This window comes from Dermochelys coriacea, chromosome 9, assembly GCF_009764565.3.
Source record: "Dermochelys coriacea isolate rDerCor1 chromosome 9, rDerCor1.pri.v4, whole genome shotgun sequence".
NCBI classification, from domain to species: Eukaryota; Metazoa; Chordata; order Testudines; family Dermochelyidae; genus Dermochelys; species Dermochelys coriacea.
In genome coordinates, this window is record NC_050076.1 from 28,700,429 (window position 1) to 28,721,802 (window position 21,374).

Here is a 21,374-nt window from a genome sequence, read left to right on the forward strand (position 1 = left end):
AACTGTGAACACAGCAAATCTATAGCAGTCTGTTATCAATTTGCTGTGTTTCCAGTTCATATTTAGTAACAGCGTCAGGGCATTCTTCTCCACCGCTTCTGAGACATCTGCGCAGACTATGCAGTCAAGATCTGAAATGAGGCAAGCCATAAGGATTTTGAGTGGGGCTGGAGTGCTGTATTTACCACTCAAGTCACAGGCTGAGGTGATTGTAGAGCACTCTAAAGTGTTACAACAGGTTAAAGAATATTTAGATAAATTAGATATATTCAGGTCATCAGGGCCTGATGAAATTCATCCTAGGGTAGTTAAGGAACTAGCTGAAGCAGTCTTGGAACCAAGAGCTCATAGAGGATCAGTGAGTTTCCAGAGGATTGGAGAAGGGCAAACATAGTTCCTGTCCTTAAAAATAGGAACAAAGAGGACCTAGAGAATTATAGACCAGCCTAACTTCAACACCTGGAAAGATACTGGAACAAATTATTAAACAGACATGTGTAAGCACCTAGAGGATAAAAGGGTTATAAGGATTAGCCAACATGGATTTGGCAAGAACACATAATGCCAAACCAATCTAATTTCCTTCTTTGACAGGGTTATTGGCCTAGTAGGTAGGAAGTAAGCAGTAGACTTGATACATCCTGATTTTAGTAAGGCTTTATACACAGTCCCACATGACATTCTTATAAGCAAACTAAGGAAATGGTCAAGATCAAGTTACTATAAGATGGTTGAACAACTGTTGTTCCCATCTCTGGTTGTTGATGGTCAATCATTGTCAAACTGGGAAGGGCATATCTGTATCCTGCATGGGTCAGTCCTGGGTCTGGTATTTTTCAGTATTTTCATTAATGACTTGGATAATGGATAATGGGTATGGTTATAAAATTAGCAGATGACATCAAGCTGGGAGGGATTGCAAGAATTTGGAGGACAGGATGAGAATTCAAAATGACCTTGACAAATCGAGAATTGGTCTGAAATTGATGAGATGAAATTCAATAAAGACATGTGCAAGTATTATAAGTAGGAAGGAAAAATCAAATGCACAACTTCAAAATGGGGAATAACTGGCTAAGTGGTTGTTCTGCTGAAAAGGATCTGGGGGTTATAGTGGATCAGAAATTGAATATGAGTCAACAATGTGATGCAGTTACAAAACAGTCTAATATCATTCTGCTGTGTATTAACAGTAGTGTCATGTGAAAGACACGGGAGGCAACTGTCCTGTTGGCGCTGGTGAGGACACAGGAATACTGTATCCAATTCTGGGTGCCACGTTTTAGAAAAGATGTGGATAAATTGGAGAGAGTTCAGAGGAGAGCAACAAAAATGATAAGAGTTAGAAAATCTGACCTACGAGGAAAGGCTAAAAAACTGAGCATGTTTAGTCTTGAGAAAAGAAGACTGAGGGTGGACCTGATGAGTAAGGCTGTGAGTCTTTCACAGAGGTCACAGAAGTAACGGATTCCATGACTTTCCGGAATCTCTGTGACTTCTGCAGCTACAACCGCACTGGCTGCTGGTCCGGCTGCCCTGGGGTCAGCCACACTGGCCGCTGCTTGGGCCACCCGAGGCAGCTGGTCCCGGGCGGTGCTCCGGAGCAGTGGTCCAGGAGTAGCGATGGCACCTCAGGGCCACCCACCCTCCCCCACAGCTGGAGAAGTGGCGGTGGGGCCATGGATCACCCCACCCCAGGAGCGGCAGCGGGGCCCCGGGCTGCCCTACCCCAGGAACGGCAGTGGGGCCACAGGCCACCCCCCAGGGACAACAGCCACCACCGGAGCACCCACCCCAGAGCAGCAGCGTCTGCTTGAGTGCTCCGCTCCTCCCCCAGCACCTAAGATTTAATTAGGGGTATTTTTAGTAAAAGTCATGGACAGGTCACTGGCTGTGACTTTTTGTTTATTGCCCGTGACCTGTCCATGACTTTTACTAAAAATACCCATGACTAAATCATAGCCTTACTGATGAGTCTTCAGGTATGTTAAGGACTGTTATAAGGAGGACTGTGATCAATTGTTCTCCATGTCCACTGAAGGAATGAGCTTAATCTGCAGAAAAGGAGATTTAGATTAGGAAAAACTTTTTCTAACTATAAGGGTAGTTAAGCTCTGGAATAGGCTTCCAAGGCAGGTTGTGGAATCCTCATTGTTGGGGGGTTTTAAGAGCAGGTTGGACAAATACCTTGCAGGGATGATCTAGGCTTTCTTGAGGCTATCTCAAGGGGTTTGGACTTTCAAGGTCCCTTCCAGCCTACATTTCTATGATTCTGTGAAAATTGTAGAGAACCTTTAATCATTTTTGTTGCTCTTCTCTGGACTTTCTCCAATTTGTCCACATCTTTCCTGAAATATGGTGCCCAGAACTGGATTCAATACTTCAGTTGAGGCCTAATTAGCACCGAGTAGAGCGAAAGAGTTACTTATCTTGTCTTGCTTACACCACTCTTGCTAATACATCCCAGAATTATATTTGCTTTTTTTGCAAGTGTGTTACACTGTTGATTCATATTTAGCTTGTGATCCACTGTGACCCCCAGATCTTTTTCTGCGATTCCTAGGCAGTTATTTCCCACTTTGTATGTGTGCAACTGATTGTTCCTTCCTAAGTGGAGTACATTGCATTTGTCCTTGTTAAATTTCATCCTATTTACTTCAGACCCATTTCTACAGTTTGTCTAGATCATTTTGAATTTTAATCCTATACTCCAAGGCACTTGCAACCCATCCCAGTTTGGTATTGTCCTCCAACTTTATAAGTGTACTCTCTATGCCATTATCTAAAATCACTGACGAAGCTATCGAACAGAACCAGACCCAGAACTGATCCCTGTGAGGGGCCCCACTCAGTATGCCCTTTCAGCTTGACTGTGAACCACTGATAACTACTCTTTGGGAACAGTTTTCCAACCAGTTATGCACTTACCTTATAGTAGCTCCATGTAGGTTGTATTATCCTAGTTTGTTTATGAGAAAGTCATTGGAGACAGCATCAAAAGTCTTACTGAAGTCAAGATATACTATATCTATCGCTTCCCCCAATCCACAATGTTTCTTACTCTGTCAAAGAAAGCTATTAGGTTGATTTGACACAATTTGTTCTTGACAAATCCATGCTGACTGTTATTCGTCGTCTTATCTTCTAGGTGTTTGCAAATTGATTCCTTAATTATTTTCTCCATTATCTTTCTGGTTACTGAAGTTAAGATGACTGGTCTGTATTTCCCCAGGTTGTTCTTATTTCCCTTTTTATAGATTGGCACTATATTTTTCCCTTTTCCAGTCCTCTGAAATCTCTCCCATCTTCTGTGATTTTTTGAAGATAATCACTAATGGCTCAGATATCTCCTCAGTCAGTTCCTTGAGTATTCTAGGCTGTGTTTTATCAGTTCTTGGTGACTTGAAGACATCTAACTTGTCAAAGACATCATTGTGAGTGCCATCATTTGTCTAAGTTCGTGAAGATGACCCATAAGGAAAGGTAAGCAAAGTGGTGTCACAGCAGATAGAAGACTGGAGGGCCGCAATTCGTTCAAGAGTAAAAGTAAAGGACAGCATTATAGGTGTTTATAAATGGATTGCGGTGAATCAAGAGGGGTGGATAAATGAAGGACCTGAGGAATAATTAGTTCCTTTTATGGCTCCTATGCTCTGACAATCTGCATAGTATGCCTGAGGTTTTCCTTTTAAATTGATCTCCCTTTCTTTCCCTTTTGCAGTCATATTGAAAAAATTACAACATGGCAAGACCCTCGAAAGACTATGAATCAGCCCCTAAATCATATGAACCATCATCCCGCAGCAACTTCCACACCAGTGCCGCAGAGATCGTTGGCAATGTCCCAGCCAAATCTGGGTAAGTATTGCAAGTCATTTCCTAACTTAAAAAAAAAAAAAGAGTGGAACTGGCTGGTTATTATACTACCATTTTCCAATGTACTTTTTGCTTGAGTGCAGGTAACTGTGAACATCAGTGATCCTGTCATCAGGCCAAATAGTATAGTCCCCATTTCCTCTGTCTATTGTTTCTCTTTCTAATCTCGGGAACAAGGGAATAACAACATTGTTACTGCTTGAGATAAGGTTCTGACATCGTCAAGAGGCTTTTTGTTTTGGAACCTCCATGGCAAATCCCTTTTGTGCTATTGAGGAGGACAGAAAAATATATCACCCCAATACTTTTCCATTCAAGTGTACTATAAAATATGCCTTCACCACGACTACATTTTATCATTCTCAAAGCTGCAGTACAAAGTTCTGGTAGAAGAAATCTGCCTTGAGCCTTTCCTCTATCTGATCAAGTCAAAGGTTATTCTCAGGCCATTGCATGTATTAGATTGTTAGATTCTGCAGCAGCAGTTGCTTAAATGCTTTCAAAATAAAAGCTATTCTATTTACATAGATCAATGTCAGGTGGAGGGATGTGAGAACCACTTACAAATGGAATGGATTTTAAAAGAAACAGTTTAAATACTAGATTTTCAATAATGAAAAAAACAAACAACCTGAAGACTTTTGCTGAATGGCTTGCGTACTTAGGTACCTGCTGATTCAGCAAAGCACTTAGGTATGTACTTAACTTTAAGCATGTGCTTAAGTCCTCCCGATTTTGCTGAATCTGAGCCTTAGTGAATATAACAGCCATGAAGATTTAAGAGGAAACTAAAAATGGAAAGAAAAACCTTACTTATATGCTTAAAAAGAAAAGGAGTACTTGTGGCACCTTAGAGACTAACAAATTTATTAGAGCATAAGCTTTCGTGAGCTACAGCTCACTTCATCGGATGCTAACAAATTTATTAGAGCATAAGCTTTCGTGAGCTACAGCTCACTTCATCGGATGCATCCGATGAAGTGAGCTGTAGCTCACGAAACCTTATGCTCTAATAAATTTGTTAGTCTCTAAGGTGCCACAAGTACTCCTTTTCTTTTTGCGAATACAGACTAACACGGCTGCTACTCTGAAACCTGCTTATATGCTTAAGAAATAATAATAATAATAATAATTAATAATTCTTTGCATTTATACTGCACCTTTCATCTGAGGATCTTAAAGTACTTTACAGAGGTAAGTAATATAATTTCATTTACATATGGAGAAAATGAAGCATAGAGAGGTCAGGTTACTTGCGCTAGGTCAGACAATTAGATCAAAGAGTCCTGATTGGGAGTATAAATCAGATTTTAGTGGAGAACTGGCCATTGAGTTTATGTGTATATGGTCTGTGCATATGCAATTCAGCTGGGATCTCTTTTTGCACATTTAAAAGACTCCAGAAATCTTTAAGTTGTAAAGAGTTACCTATGGCAGCTATACAATACTCATTTTCTTGTTTTGTTTATAATAAGTACTTTACTGATGACTATCCTCTAAGGTAAATCACCCCATGCTCTCACCACTTGTTTTTTTCCCAACAACTGTCACTGCTTGGATATTTACAGTACAAAGCTGTTGTTGGTTGTGCTATGCAAGTCAGTGGACAATAGTAGATGTGTCAGGAGAATGGACATCTGAAGAAGAAACCTGAATAAACTCCAAAAGGCTAATGAGTCACACTAAATGGTAATACCAACACTTTGCTCTGCACATATTTAAAATCACAGCTTGTGTGGTTCACTTTCTGTTCATAGCAATCCTAAAATAAAGACTCAAAAGGAAAAAGATGGGAACATTTTTTCTTTTGTTCATGTCAACCCTTCAGCTGCTGTTGCCACCTTTATCTTCGCTATATAGTACCAAAAAAAAAAAAAAAGAGGGGGAAAAACCCACACATTATAATTTTTAAGACAGGATTTCCCCAAAGATTTCGGGGGAAAGACAGAGAGTCAAATCCATTAAGTAGTGCTTTAAAAAAGAAAACAAAACAAAACAAAAAAAGTATTTTTAAATTAAAGGTTATGTATGTGTGTGGGGGGTCTTAATGAGGATTCAAGAGATTAAAAATAAAAACCAGGTGGGGCACCACCCATTGGTTTAGTTGGTGATTTCTTCTTGAAGGGATTTGGATGCCATAATATAGTGAAAGGAAAATACTTTGGATCAAGTTCATCCCGGGACAACTCCACTGACTTCCACTACACCATACACTTCATTCAAACTCCCACCCCCACATATTTTGGAGCAATCTTTTCTGTTTTTGTACAGGGTCTCGGACAAGGATCGACAATGTTTGGCACGTGGCCCACCAGGGTAAACCCTCTGGCGGGCCGGGCTAGTTTGTTTACCTGCCGTGTCTGCAGGTTTGGCCGACTGCGGCTCCCACTGGCTGCGGTCCCCCGTTCCAGACCAATGGGGGCTGCGGGAAGCCGTGACCAGCACATCCCTTGGCCCACGCCGCTTCCCGCAGCCCCCATTGGCCTGGAGCAGCGAACTGTGGCCAGTGGGAGCTGCGATCAGCCGAACCTGCGGATGCAGCAGGTAAACAAACTGGCCTAGCCCACCAGGGGGCTTACCCTGGTGGGCTGTGGGCCAAATGTTGCCAATATCTGGTCTAGGACAATAGGATCCTAGCCTGTTATTAGGCCTAGGCACTACTGCGATAGAAGTAAAAAATATTAATTTCCACAGTGTCAACATTAATTTAATCGATTTGGTGGTTTCTTCAACACAAATTACAGGTTTTTTTCTGGGCCTAGCTACTTCTTTGTGAGATGGTACGGCAAGTTCTTGGGAGTTCTGCCTGCACAGTAGGATAACTCTTTTCTTTCCTCAGCTCTGTATCAGGTTCTATATCATGATTTCTGGTTTTATAATCCAAGTAGTGATCTAGATAGACCACTGAAATGTATGTGTTAAAATCCTTAAAAAGAAAACTGTGTTAATTTACAAAATAAGAACAGGAACAGCACTTTATTTAAAAACAAAAACAAATAATTCAGTTTAGTCTATTTGGAAAGTGTTCATACTTACAGAGACTGCAAGATTGTGATTTGAACCTTCCCCCCAAAAACTTTCACTTATCCTCATGCAAACACACTCTGGATACTGGATGTGACAGTACAAAGTACACATAACCAGTTTTCAGTTCCATATCAGGATGTCTCTGTTTTGAAATTATTTTTGCCAAAGGAAAATGACATGTCCCTTTACTAGTTTGTGACACTACCAGTGTTGTTATAAAACCTGCTTTGTTGGGTTCATGTCAGACATTTAAATGAGCAGTTTGCTGGAATAGTGCTCCAGCCCCTGAGCCAGAAGCTATTGTGCCAACATCCTACCAGACATCACAGGAAAAATGAAAACTGGATAACAAGATAAACCACCCTTCTGGCGATAGTTGGTTCCTAACCTTTTAGCAAAAGCAGTCTACGCCTCTGTCTGTTGCCTTTTTCACCACTATAGGAATTAAAAAATAAGTTTTTCTTTTGAAGATATGCCACCTACAAGCAAGACGTTTAAGTATTCCAGGTCTGAGACCTGGTCTGCACTTCCAATTACTAACATGTGTTTTTCTTGCTATGCTTCTTGTGATGATATGGAAAACGAGGTCTGTTTTGTACAGCTTGTTGTACTGGTTTATAACGTTCCTTCAGCTATATTTTCTGGGAAATGTGCAAAGGCACTTATAAACTTTTTATCAAAAGCAAATAATGTGACTAAATGATAGCACATTCTAATATGCTCGTGGCTTCGGACATAGAGAAATCTATAGTGAATGGTCATTGAAATTTGAAGACATACTTTAAGGAATCTGCAGCCCTTTTCTATTCCCCCACACACCCTTTTAACTGTGGTTTATGTGGTAAATTTATGAGCTAAACATCTGCGGTTTCATATAGCTTTACCAGTTCTGATGCTCTCACTACCTTTTAAAAGTTTGTTTTTATAAATGCTATTTAATATAGAAAACTGAAGGCATTGCTCTCTTTGATGATCATGTTAGTTCTAGACATACTCATGTAAAGCCAATATATGCTTCTATGTTAGGTCAGGTTAGTCCAACTCCACAGAAGTCAATGAAGTTGCACATGTATAACTGAGAGCAGAATTTGATCTTTAAATCAATATAATTGGCTAGCAAATGTTAGAGGTTTTTTAAAGCCTGGCATTTCTAAACTTCTCACTCATTTGTGTCTCCAAAATTGTTAGTATCTGGCTGTACAAAGAACAGATTACTTTAACAGGAGGAGTTTTCTAATTATAGGATGAAAGTTTTTCTATTTGGTGTGGAGCAAAGGAAGTGTCTCTGAAGACCTGAGGGTATGTCTACATGAGAGAACTTATAACAGCACAGCTGTACCAATGCAGCTGCACCACTGTAAGATCTCTCATGTAGCCACTCTATGCCAATGGGAGAGAACTCTCCTGTTGACATAATTAAACCACCCCCAATCAGTGGCGGTAAGCCAGGTTGGCAAGAGAACCTCTCCCATTGACATAGTGTTGTGCACACTGCCACTTATGCTGGTGTAACATATGTCGCTCAGGGGTGTATTTTTTCACACCCTTGAGTGACATAAGTTTTGCTGACATGACCTCAGTGAAACATAGTATTTCTTTTTCTTTCCTCAACACTTGATATGCCCCATTTATTTAATGCTGAATCTGCACATGAATCCAGTTTCTGTCTGACCTAATAAATGGATCAGGTGAAGAAGACTAGCTGTCTTTCTCAAATGACTGAAAGAAAAAAATATTACTCCAGAGTGAGTTAAAAGTGGTCTCCAAACTGATCTGCCCTAATAAAAAAGGGCTTACAATGAACCATTCTGACACGTGGCTATGAATCCTGCCAAATACCTTCATTGGGACTAGAGACACAAGTCTGCTATCTTTTCTTATCAACTAACATCAGTCTAGGCACAGGTACAGCCTTCTTTGTTAAGTGTATATTATTTGTTTGTATTATTTCTTAATAATTTGCCCAAGTGTTTAGCTCATGGAGATCACTTTATCATGGAGATAAATGAGGTTTATAAATGGTTAATAAATGATTAATAGATGGTTATATAGTCAGAAAGGTAAATATGATGCTTATAATGTGTAACAGACATTACTTACATCTGTATCATGCTCATTACATCTATTAATCAGTTATTAACCTTTTATAAACCATTTATAAATGGAACTTGAATATAAATTGTGACCCCGATGGGATTATTTGAAACTTGGGGTTGTAAAGAAATATGATCTGCAGTGGCCTTAATAGCCATCCCTGGAATAGCAATCCTTGGAGTTGCTGAGTATTGTTATGGGCTGTATGTAGGCAATTATTTTTTTTTAAAGTAAACCCTCATGAATGTTTGATTTCTTTCTATACTGTGCATCATACAACACACAGAATCATTTAGATTTTCACTCTGGTTCCTTGGAGCTATTTCAGTCGGACTACTTTGGTGCATACATACAGCCCTGACTGAAGTTGCTGAACACAATCTGGCCTTTAATTAAATATTGCCCAGATTTATCATTATGCAAATTGCTTTAATATGAAATGTAATGAAAACACACCAGATTACTTGTTTCACTTTTTGATATAATTCAATTTGTGTTTATATGGCCGAGTAGCTGCCATTTAGAAAATGTCTAACCAAAAATTAGGCCAAGTTTCAAAGAAGTCAGTGGGGCTCAGCATGGGTACAGGCACACAGCTGTGTACTGACAGTTGCCGGACTGAGGCCGTACTACAAATGCTAGATACAGTTGGAATAAATGACTGGTAAAAGAAGTCAGTCTCTATTTCTGTCTTTAATATTCTATTTAGAATTTTTGATTTATCCTTCCAAAGATGCTTAGATATAGAAGGTCATAGATGAACTACAGTAAATTTTGCTTTTTAATCACCTTTTTAAAATTTTTAAAGGTTTTTCTTACCTAGTTATTTAAGAGTCCACTTTATTATGAATATCAGATATTCAAGCATGAGCTTCCCTTAACATCTCTAACCCTATTCAAGGCATAACTTTGCACCTTTCTGACATGGCATATTGTCATTTGCATCCTTACGTTGCATAAGCCCCAGATATATTTGGAGGACTATTTTATTTTCCCATAACTAGTGCTCTCAGGATTCAGAACAGCCCCATCAAAATGTAAGACAGCTCAGTTTTTCCTTAATTGAAGTTGTGAATGCTGCCCTAAGTTTGGAGCTTTTGTATTACCCACCAATTAAAATAATTATTGTGCTAAATTAATAGTTTTGTCGATGTAATGACTGGAATTCTTACATGGCTCAGTCCTTTCTGACCCACTGGAACATTTTTGTTGCTCTGAGTTTGAAGGGCTTCATATTGAAATGCTCTGTCCAAGAAAGGTGAAGCTGAAATGTCCTGTCATTAAGCCATTTGTATAGCTCACTAATGAAATCACCATTCCCAGTGAAGTTCCCACAACTTTCTTTGATCCATGTCTTGAACCCCCAATTTCATCATTCCTGTACAGTTTTTGAAGTTTCATGAGTGCAGATGGTCTTTTTTCCCTCTTCTCCCAGTTTAAAGTGAGAGTCCTTTATCTTCTTCTTTTGTAGAGCTAAAATACTTCCCAGTGAATGTTGCTAGTTGGCAGTGATCAGTAACAACTGCTGTAGCCTGCTTTTTCTAAATAATTTGTGGTGAGGAAGTCAGCATAAGTTCTACTCCCATACAAGGGACAATGGCATTCATTGCCCTTGAATCCCTAATGGTTGCATAGGGCGTTATGTGCACACACCAGGGCCTCAGCCACAGTGCTTGGGCAAGAGGCCTGTTTTGATGATTTGCCCTTGAAGGCCAAGGGAACCAGTTGGCTATGAGGACTCTGCAGATGAATAGTTTTGCAGACAGACTACATCAATGACTTTGTAAAGTGTTACGATTATTTTTTCTTTTTGACTAATAAAATGATATAGTGGCTTCTAAATGCTCTCTTCACCTGCTTTGTCCTCGTAATGGTATTCCAATGGTTTTCAACTGGACAAGTGAGGAGGAGTAGTTGTTCCTGAGTGACTCCTTTCCTTTCTCTGTGAGTACTCGAAGTGTTTTTGGGGTAATTGTACATGTGCTCTGAGGACCTTAAGATGAGGGGCTCCACAGCAATCAGTTCTCTCAATCCCCCTGTTTAGTAGTGCTGGCTTGTGCTTTGAAACAGCTTATCCACAATCAGAGATTGGGATGTGGCTAAGGTCTTGCTGGATGAGGTTCTTTTATAGAATGGCAGAGATAATATTGGCACTTTCATCTGAGAGGATATGCTTACTGTTGGTTATCAGATATACAACCTGGGGGTTTGATTTTTTTTTTTTTTTCAGATGTGGACCTCACCATAGTCATCCTTGCCTTGGCTAGTTTAAGGCTGGATCTCTGTAACTTGTTCTACATGGAGCTACACCTCAAGGCTATTCTGAAAGTAGAACTAATACAGAATCTGTGTGTCTATCTTCTAAATGGAGCTTGTTATACCTGTGCTCCATGACCTGCATGGCCTTAAACTACAAAATTCCATAATATTCATGGGCCTGCTCTCCTCAGAGACCATGTCTCTCTTTTATGGAGTCACAGTAGTTCAAGTAACCAAGGAGCTCCAGCTTGTGCCCTTCCATTTTGAATGAGAGAAGCTGATGGCAGCTCTTTTTCAAGGAGAAGTCCTCACATCTAGATTTTTTTTTTTTTCTGCTTTGGTCTGTTGGAGCCTAGATTTTATGACCTTAATGGTATACTGGTATAATGGTATAATAGCCCAATTGTTCTATTATGCTTTTTCTAGAGGACTGAGGATTATTAAGTGGGGTCCTGGGGTTGATAGTTTGGGAGGAGTTTGTTGGCACTTTTAAATGTTTCTGGATTTAATTATTTATTTAGGCGTTCCATATACATATTCAGAGTGTGTTGTTAAAATGTGCGGATCAATCTAAATAAACTAGTAAAACAGTAGTCCCTTTGGATGGTCCTATCATTATCTCTAGTGCCCTAGACCATCCTTTTTGTCTCTTTCTTCACAGTTGGCAGCAGCACCCCCAGAAATGGAATTCCTGCCTGACCCTCCCCACTTGGAATTTTCCTTTTCAGGCATGCCAGACAGCTTGTATGCCTCAGCAATCTTTGCCCTGAGATGTGATTGAAGGGTGCAAATGCAAAAGTTGTGGTCGCATATGAGCTGTCTGGCAGGCCAGAAGTGTCAGCGAGATGAAGCAGAGTCACCCAGAGGGAACTGGAGCAGAGCCATGTCCCTGTGGGTCCCAGACCCCCTGCATCAGTGTTGAGACAGTCTTGCCTACTTATTCTTACTCCTGCTGTCATATTTATTCCTCCATAACATATTTTCTATTGTGCTTTGCCAGACTTCTGAATTCTGCCCTGATCTGCAGTGTTTATCTGACCCAACTAGCTCCACTTTTGGTGTCTAGTCTTTCTGCAGAAAGGCTGCCTCATGGAATTCTGTTCAGTGAGAATACCTTCTTCACAGATTTTGTTAGGATTAATTCACCAATATAAATGCATTGATGTGAACATATGTAGTATTAAAACTGTGTAAATACTGTCATTCCTGAGAACCTAAATTTCTATATTCTCATACTCCTTTCATATCAGGATCAAGTTATTTATGTCTCTGCTACCACTTTCTTCATCAGTTACATGCTATTGTCATCCAGTTAGGATGATCACCAGAGACTGTGAACTCATACTGACCTAGAGAATTGAGGGAAAGCTGTTGGGAGGTGGTAAGAAGTGCTGTGGGTATGCAAAGGTGAGGTAGCCTGGTCTAATATGGGGAGGAAACTAGATGGGTTTCCACAGAAATGGGCCTGGTGAAAATTAAGTTCATGGCAGCCTGGAATAATTCCTCACACATTTTTCCTTATCAAATACAAGATTCTGGCATCACAAATAAACAGATGCTATACAAGGAGCTTCAGAAGATGGAATTTCAGAGCACACTATATATATTTTAAGGGATCAATTACTGGCAGGACAGGTAGTTCTGTATGTGCTTCTGCTTGCACTTGTAGCACATTTTTCAGCTGAGCATCTCAGGTGCTGTACACACACAAAGGATATATCTATATTACCCGCTAGATCGGCAAGCCGCGATCGATCCAGTCAGGGTCGATTTATCAATAAACTGACCCCCAAGTGCTCTCCCATCAATTCCTGTACCCCACCGCCACGAGAGGTGCAGGCAGAGTCAATGGGGGAGCGGCAGCAATCAACTCATCACAGTGAAGACACCGTGGTGAGTAGGTCTAAGTACGTCAATTGCATAACTTAGATTGACACCCCACCCCCATCTCCGTGTAGTCCAGGGCTAACTAATTAAGCTTCAAAACATACCTTTGAAGGTGGGAAATAATATTAGCCTTATGACGTGGATCAAGAAACTGAGGCATAGAAAAGTGAAGAGCTTGATTTTAAATTCAGTGTGGTCTGTGAGAGTTCATCACCTTTGAAAATCAGACCTTAAGCCCTGGTCTACACTAGGCGTTGAGGTCGAATTTAGCAGCGTTAAATCGATGTAACCCTGTACCCGTCCACATGATGAAGCTCTTTTTTTCGACTTAAAGGGCTCTTAAAATCGATTTCCTTACTCCACCCCCATCCCGACAAGGGGATTAGTGCTGAAATCAGCCTTGCTGGGTCGAATTTGGGGTACTGTGGACGCAATTAGATGGTATTGGCCTCTGGGAGCTATCCCAGAGTGCTCCATTGTGACCGCTCTGGACAGCGCTCTCAACTGAAATGCACTGACCAGGTAGACAGGAAAAGGCCCACGAACTTTTGAATTTCAATTTCCTGTTTGTCCAGTGTGGCAAGCTGCAGGTGACCATGCAGAGCTCATCAGCAGAGGTGACTATGATGGAGTCCCAGAATAGCAAAAGAGCTCCAGCATGGACCGAACGGGAGGTACAGGATCTGATCGCTGTATGGAGAGAGGACTCCGTGCTATCAGAACTACGTTCCAGTTTTCAAAATGCCAAAACATTTGTCAAAATCTCCTAGGGCATGAAGGACAGAGGCCATAACAGGGACCCGAAGCAGTGCCGCGTGAAACTTAAGGAGCTGAGGCAAGCCTACCAGAAAACCAGAGAGGCAAACGGCCACTCCGGGTCAGAGCCCCAAATATGCCACTTCTATGCTGAGCTGCATGCCATTTTAGAGGTTTCAGCCACCACTACCCCAGCCATGTTGTTTGACTCCTTCAATGGAGATGGAGGCAACACGGAAGCAGGTTTTGGGGACAAGGAAGACGATGAGGAGGAGGCTGTAGATAGCTCACAGCAAACAAGCGGAGAAACCGGTTTTCCCGACAGCCAGGAACTGTTTCTTACCCTGGACCTGAAGCCAGTACCCCCCGATCCCACCCAAGGCTGCCTCCCGGACAGGGAAGGGACCTCTGGTGAGTGTACCTTTTAAAATACTATACGTAGTTTAAAAGCCAGCATGTTTAATGATTAATTTGCCCTGGCATTCGTGGCTCTCCTGGATATACTCCCAAAGCCTTTGCAAAAGGTTTCTGGGGAGGGCAGCCTTATTCCATCCACCATGGTAGGACACTTTACCACTCCAGGCCAGTAGCACGTACTCGGGAATCATTGTAGAACAAAGCATTGCAGTGTATGTTTGCTGGCGTTCAAATAACATCCGTTCTTTATCTCTCTCTCTGTTATCCTCAGGAGAGTGATATCATTCATGGTCACCTGGTTGAAATAGGGTGCTTTTCTCAAGGGGACATTCAGAGGTGCCCCTTCCTGCTGGGCTGTTTGCCTATGGCTGAACAGAAATGTTCCCCGCTGTTAGCCACACGGGAGGCGGGGGGGAGGCAAAATGCGACCTTGTAACGAAAGCACATGTGCTATGTATGTAATGTTAACAGCAAGGTTTACCGTGAAAGAGAGTGTATCCATTGTTCTATAAAAATGTGTCTTTTTAAATACCACTGTCCCTTTTTTTTTCTCCACCAGCTGCATGTGTTTCAAGGATCACAGGATCTTCTCCTTCCCAGAGGCTAGCAAAGCTTAGAAGGCGAAAAAAATGCACTCGCAATGAAATGTTCTCTGAGCTCATGCTGTCCTCCCACACTGACAGAGCACAGACGAATGCATGGAGGCAGACAATGTCAGAGTGCAGGAAAGCACAAAATGACCAGGAGGAGAGGTGGTGGGATGAAGAGAGTAAGTGGCGGGCTGAAGAGAGGGCTGAAGCTGAAAGGTGGCGGCAGCGTGATGAGAGGAGGCAGGATTCAATGCTGAGGCTGCTGGAGGATCAAACTAATATGCTCCAGCATATGGTTGAGCTGCAGGAAAGGCAGCAGGAGCACAGACCGCCGCTAAAGCCCCTGTGTAACCAACCGCCCTCCTCCCCAAGTTCCATAGCCTCCTCACCCAGACGCCCAAGAACGCGGTGGGGGGGCCTCTAGCCACCCAGCCACTCCACCCCAGAGGATTGCCCAAGTAACAAAGGCTGGCATTCAGTAAGTTTTAAACTTTTCAAGTGCTGTGTGGCCTTGTCCTTCCCTCCTCCACCACCCCTCCTGGGCTACCTTGGTAATTATCCCTCTATTTGTGTGATGAATTAATAAAGAATGCATGAATGTGATGCAACAATGACTTTATTGCCTCTCCAAGCGGTGATCAAAGGGAGGTGGGGAGGATGGTTAGCTTACAGGGAAGTAGAATGAACCAAGGGGCAGGGGATTTCATCAAGGAGAAACAAACAGAACTTTCACACCGTAGCCTGGCCAGTCATGAAACTGGTTTTCAAAGTTTCTCTGATGCGCACCGCACCCTCCTGTGCTCTTCTAACTGCCCTGGTGTCTGGCTGCGCGTAACCAGCAGCCAAGTGATTTGCCTCAACCTCCCACCCTGCCATAAACGTCTCCCCCTTACTCTCACAGATATTGTGGAGCGCACAGCAAGCAGTAATAACAGTGGGAATATTGGTTTCGCTGAGGTCTAACCGAGTCAGTAAGCTGCGCCAGCGCGCTTTTAAACGTCCAAATGCACATTTTATCACCATTCTGCACTTGGTCAGCCTGTAGTTGAATAGCTCCTGACTGACTACTCTCCAGGCTGCCTATGTATGGCTTGATGAGCCATGGCATTAAGGGGTAGGCTGGGTCCCCAAGGATAACTATAGGCATTTCAACATCCCCAAGGGTTATTTTCTGGTTTGGGAAGAAAGTCCCTTCCTCCAGCTTTTGAAACAGACCAGAGTTCCTGAAGATGCGAGCGTCATGTACCTTTCCCGGCCATCCCATGTTGATGTTGGTGAAACGTCCCTTGTGATCCACCAATGCTTGCAGCACTATTGAAAAGTACCCCTTGAGGTTTATGTACTTGCTGGCTTGGTGCTCCGGTGCCAAGATAGGGATATGGGTTCCGTTTATGGCCCCACCACAGTTAGGGAATCCCATTGCAGCAAAGCCATCCACTATGACCTGCAAATTTCCCAGGGTCACTACCCTTGATATCAGCAGATCTTTGATTGCGTTGGCTACTTGCATCACAGCAGCCCCCACAGTAGATTTGCCCACTCCAAATTGATTCCCGACTGACCGGTAGCTGTCTGGCGTTTCAAGCTTCCACAGGGCTATTGCCACTCGCTTCTCAACTGTGAGGGCTGCTCTCATCTTGGTATTCTTGCACCTCAGGGCAGGGGAAAGCAAGTCACAAAGTTCCATGAAAGTGCCCTTACGCATGCGAAAGTTTCGCAGCCACTGGGAATCATCCTAGACCTGCAACACTATGCGGTCCCACCACTCTGTGCTTGTTTCCCGAGCCCAGAATCGGCATTCCACCGCATGAACGTACCCCATTAGCACCATGATGCCCACATGGGCAGGGCCCATGCTTTGAGAGAAGTCTGTGTCCATGTACTCATCACTCTCGTCACCGCGCTGATATCGCCTACTTGCCCGGTTTCGCTTTGCCAGGTTCTGGTCCTGCATGTACTGCTGGATAATGCATGTGGTGTTTAATGTGCTCCTAATTGCCAAAGTGATCTGAGCGGGCTCCATGCTTGCCATGGTACAGTGTCTGCACAGAAAAAAGGCGCGGAACGATTGTCTGCTGTTGCCCTGACGGAGGGAGGGGCGACTGACGACATGGCTTACAGGATTGGCTTACAGGGAATTAAAATCAACAAAGGGGGTGGCTTTGCGAGAAACTGAATGGCCGCCTCAAGGATAGAACTCAAAACCTTAAGGATAAAACTCAAAACTGGGTTTAGCAGGGTGTCGATTTCACAGAGGGAGGGAGGAGAAAATGAATACAAAACAAATCTGGTCTATTTCTTGTTTTGAGCCACTTCATCTATCTTTATACATCATGCTGGCAGCAGACTGTGCAGTATGACTGCTAGCTATCATCACCTTCTGGGTGCTCGGCAGAAGACGGTGCAGTATGACTACTGGCCATTGTCTTCTGCTGGCTGCAAATTAAAAAACAGCGCACTGCTGGTAGGACTCAATCGCCACGAGATGAAACAAGGGGAAATGACCTGGCTGAGTCACTCCCATGTTTGCCCAGGCGCCCGGTTAAAAGAGCACCCAGGACTACGTCGATGACGGCTACCAGTCATACTGCATAGTCTGCTGCCAAAAGGCAATAAACTGCTGCTGTGTAGCAATGCAGTACCGTGTCTGCCAGCACCCAGGAGACATACGGTGACGGTTAGCTAAGCGGGCTCCATGCTTGCCGTGGTATGGCGTCTGCACAGGTAACTCAAGAAACAAAGGTGCAAAACGATTGTCTGCCCTTGCTTTTATGGAGGGAGGGAGGGAGGGAACGGGGGCCTAACGATATGTACCCAGAACCACCCGCGACAATGTTTTAGCTCCATCAGGCACTGGGATTTCTACCCAGAATTCAAATGGGCGGTGGAGGCTGCGGGAACTGAGGGATAGCTACCCACAGTGCAAAGCTCCGGAAGTCGACTGTTGCCTCGGTACTGTGGACACAGTCCGCTGACTACATGCAGTTAGAGCATTTGTGTAGGGACACACAAACACTCGACTGTATAAAAATGCTTTCTACAAAACCGACTTCTATAAATTCGACCTAATTTCGTAGTGTAGACATATCCTAAGTGACTTATCCAAGGTTTACACAGCAGAGTAGGTAGCAGACTCGGGAACAAACTCCAGAACTTCTGACTTTTATATCCACACTAACTGTAAGGCCTGGTCTACACTGGGGGAGGGGGGGAAATCGATCTAAGTTATACATCAGCTACGTGAATAACATAGCTGCAGTCGATGTACTTAGACCTACTCACCACTGTGAGTCGACTGCAGCTGCTCCCCTGTCAACTCCGGCTGCACCTCTCGCAGTGGTGGAGTACGGGAGAGCGCTTGGGGGTCGATTTATCACATCTAAACTAGACGCGATAAATGAACCCCCCGCTGGATTGATCTCTGCCTGCTGATCTGGCGGGTAGTATAGACATACCCTTAGTCTTATACTGTGATCATTAGACCGTGCTTCCTCTTTGTATGAAAGAGAGCTGCACTAAACTCTGGAGGAAGAGAGCTTCAGAATTTCACTACAAAGAGAGAGAGCTCTTTCCCTGAGCAAAGGTCTACCAGCAAGTATGAGCCCAGTGGTCTGAGATGTACAGCTTCAGCAGCTTAAATAAATTGTTCTTAGGGAGTTGAAGACATTATATGTTAAAAGGGTAAATTTTAACAGGGAAAGCAGCTTATACTAACAATGGCTTATATTACAGAAATACACTTGTGAACTAAAATATTTGGCCTACCACTACAATGGCTGTGGTAACTTAATTTGGGCCTGTTAATAATGTGGTTTATGGTATTTTGCACCTGCTTTAGTGTTTTTAATCAGCCAGGAAGTCCAAGCAATAAAAAGTTACAGTAATTCTCTCTAGCACTAATAGAGGCATGAACCAAAGTTTCCATAGTCTGCCGTGATAAAAGGCGGTGTAACTGTGCTATTGTTAAAAGAAAAGGAGTACTGGTGACACCTTAGAGACTAACAAATTTATTAGAGCAATGCTCTAATAAATTTGTTAGTCTCTAAGGTGCCACCAGTACTCCTTTTCTTTTTGCGAATACAGACTAACACGTCTGCTACTCTGAAACCTGTGCTATTGTTGAAAATGATGATAAAATGTCATTGCAGTTACACTACCGCTATGGGACTCCAGGGATAAGGCCACACAAATGCCTAAGGTTTTAAGACCGGCAAGATGTATTTCAGTGATAGCCAACATAATATTTGGTGTTTTGGAATTGTCTATGTTTAGCCAGACTTAGTTTGCTTAAATCTGGCTAGAAATCTGTAATATTGAGAGGAAATTTTTTTTTCCCCAACTGGGCTGTATCCATACATCACCAGCGATGTAGAAGTGCTTTCTGTTTCAAATAACTTTTGATTATTGGATATCCTAAAATGTATAGCCAGGAGTCAGATGTGGCTGCGGTGAATAGTGTTAGGAGATGTTTATGGTTAATGAAATATGATTTATATGAGAGGTGCAACCCTTCCTGGAGGACCCCGCATACTACATGGAAATGAGGCGTGTGCCACCCTCCTTCTGGGAAAGCACATTTTCAGGTTATTTGAGATTAAAAGCACCAAGAAGCAATTTAGGCAGATTTAGTACAGACTAGATGAGAGTAATGTATTCACATTTTACAGAGAAGCAGCTATAAAGCTATAGTGACCAACAGGAGTTAACTTCAGTAGCATGAACCTGGAACATTCAAAGAACAATGTGTTCAAAAGACACTAGATTTTTTTTTCAAAGCCTATTTTTTTTTTAAATGAAATTTAATAAATTTAAATGAAAACATGTTTCTGTTTGGATATAAGCATTCAAGGCTAGCAACCCAAACATTTCAGCATTGTGCTAGTACAAGAGAACCAGAAAGTGGAATTGACTAGTCCATTTTCCTAGTCCAAACAGAATGAAATGCAAAAAGCAGAGAAACAACAAAAATGAGGAAAATAAATAGCATTTGTATAATTATTATTAATTTTTAAGTAAGAGTTATTAGTAACACTGATAAGGAATTTAAGATATAGTTCTAAACAGCCTCTGCCACTTTAAGACCAGCTTTGCTAAAGAAAAGCCAACTCTCCAGGTATTTATTCAATTATTCTAAAAGATCTGTCAGACAGTTTTGTGTTACATTCAGTTTTGATGCTATACTTGAAGATTGTTTTAAACCTGAAGCAATGCAGACAGGAAAGTGTTGCTAAAAGTACAAATCACAGACCCCTCTACATATACAGCTGGAATTGTTGAGAAATTTCTACATGGTCATTCTCAGCCCAGAAAGCTGAGTGAAGGTGCTTTGTGTGCAATGGGATAGTGAAACTTTTTTGTTTAATACTTTACAGATTTTTTTGGAACGAAATGCACACTGAACTGAAAAGCAGCATTTTTGCTGACCTTGTTGGAAGGCTAATGCAGTTTCTGGGAAATAAGTGAAACAAGCAGTTCTTTGTTGGCAGGAGCAGAGAGAGAGAGAGAGAGAGGAGGGAAAGACTGGTCTTTTTTTTCTTCACAATGTCGTGACTAAGTCAAAACTGTAATATGGCTAGATTTTTCTTTTACCTCTGCAGACATATGTTTTTCATCAGACTGTGCTGCGTGACACCTGATGCTGGTGAGTTCATGTGGATTAGGCTATGGACTGCCCATAAACAGAGTAGGGGAAAAGAAATCCACAGCTGCACTCAGATGCTTGACACTGAAATAAATAAAAGTTGGTACAATCAGTTGGACATATATGTCAGAAATAATTTACACCTGCATTATTTGGCTTCTGCTGCTTGCAGATTCTTTTGACCACAAAACGATCTCTGCTTTGTTTATATCCAGCAAAGAACATTATTTTAAAAGTCTCTCCGCCAATGTCTGAAAATCTAACTTACTTATTAATTGGATAAAGAAAATCACATTGGGCCAACTTCAGACCTGGACTAAGTGGCTGCAATTCCATTGACTCTAATGAACTTACAGCTACTTACTGCAGGTCTCAATTTGTCCCATACATTTTGTTCACTTTCATTTGAGCTGGCAAGTTGTATAATAGCTGCTCATTGAGCAGGCTTGCATCATTCTGCAAAACAAACTTGTTCGTCATAAGAGAGTCAAATTAGAAATGCCGCCTTAAACTTCCCTTTTGGAATAGGTCAGGGTAGAATACTGTTGCACATTTTATGTTATACAACACCACTGGATTGCCTGATGAATATCACTGGACTAAAACCAGCATTCATGTTGAGTAGTCTGGTTTATACTTGAATTGTGAGGTTTTTCTTCTTTGTGACCCAAATTCTGTTTCTTTTCTGCATAGTAAAACCTTAATAGATCCATAAACCATCTATAAAAAATAATTTTGTTCTTAAAGTTCATAGAACAAGAGTAAACAGTAGGAAATGAATATATATATAAAAACAAAAACTAATACTGTGACAATGAAATCAAGCA

The 21,374-nt window shown here is 42.0% G+C and overlaps 1 protein-coding gene across 1 annotated transcript in view; it reads left to right on the top strand.

Moving 5' to 3' along the window:
• The window catches only part of WWTR1 (WW domain containing transcription regulator 1), a 128,106-nt gene that overhangs the window by 64,599 nt on the left and 42,133 nt on the right, over nucleotides 1-21,374 (top strand). Inside the window, exon 2 of the mRNA XM_038417750.2 lies at nucleotides 3,722-3,858. Coding sequence (XP_038273678.1) covers nucleotides 3,722-3,858 — 137 coding nt within the window. The remainder of the gene's footprint in view (nucleotides 1-3,721; nucleotides 3,859-21,374) is intronic.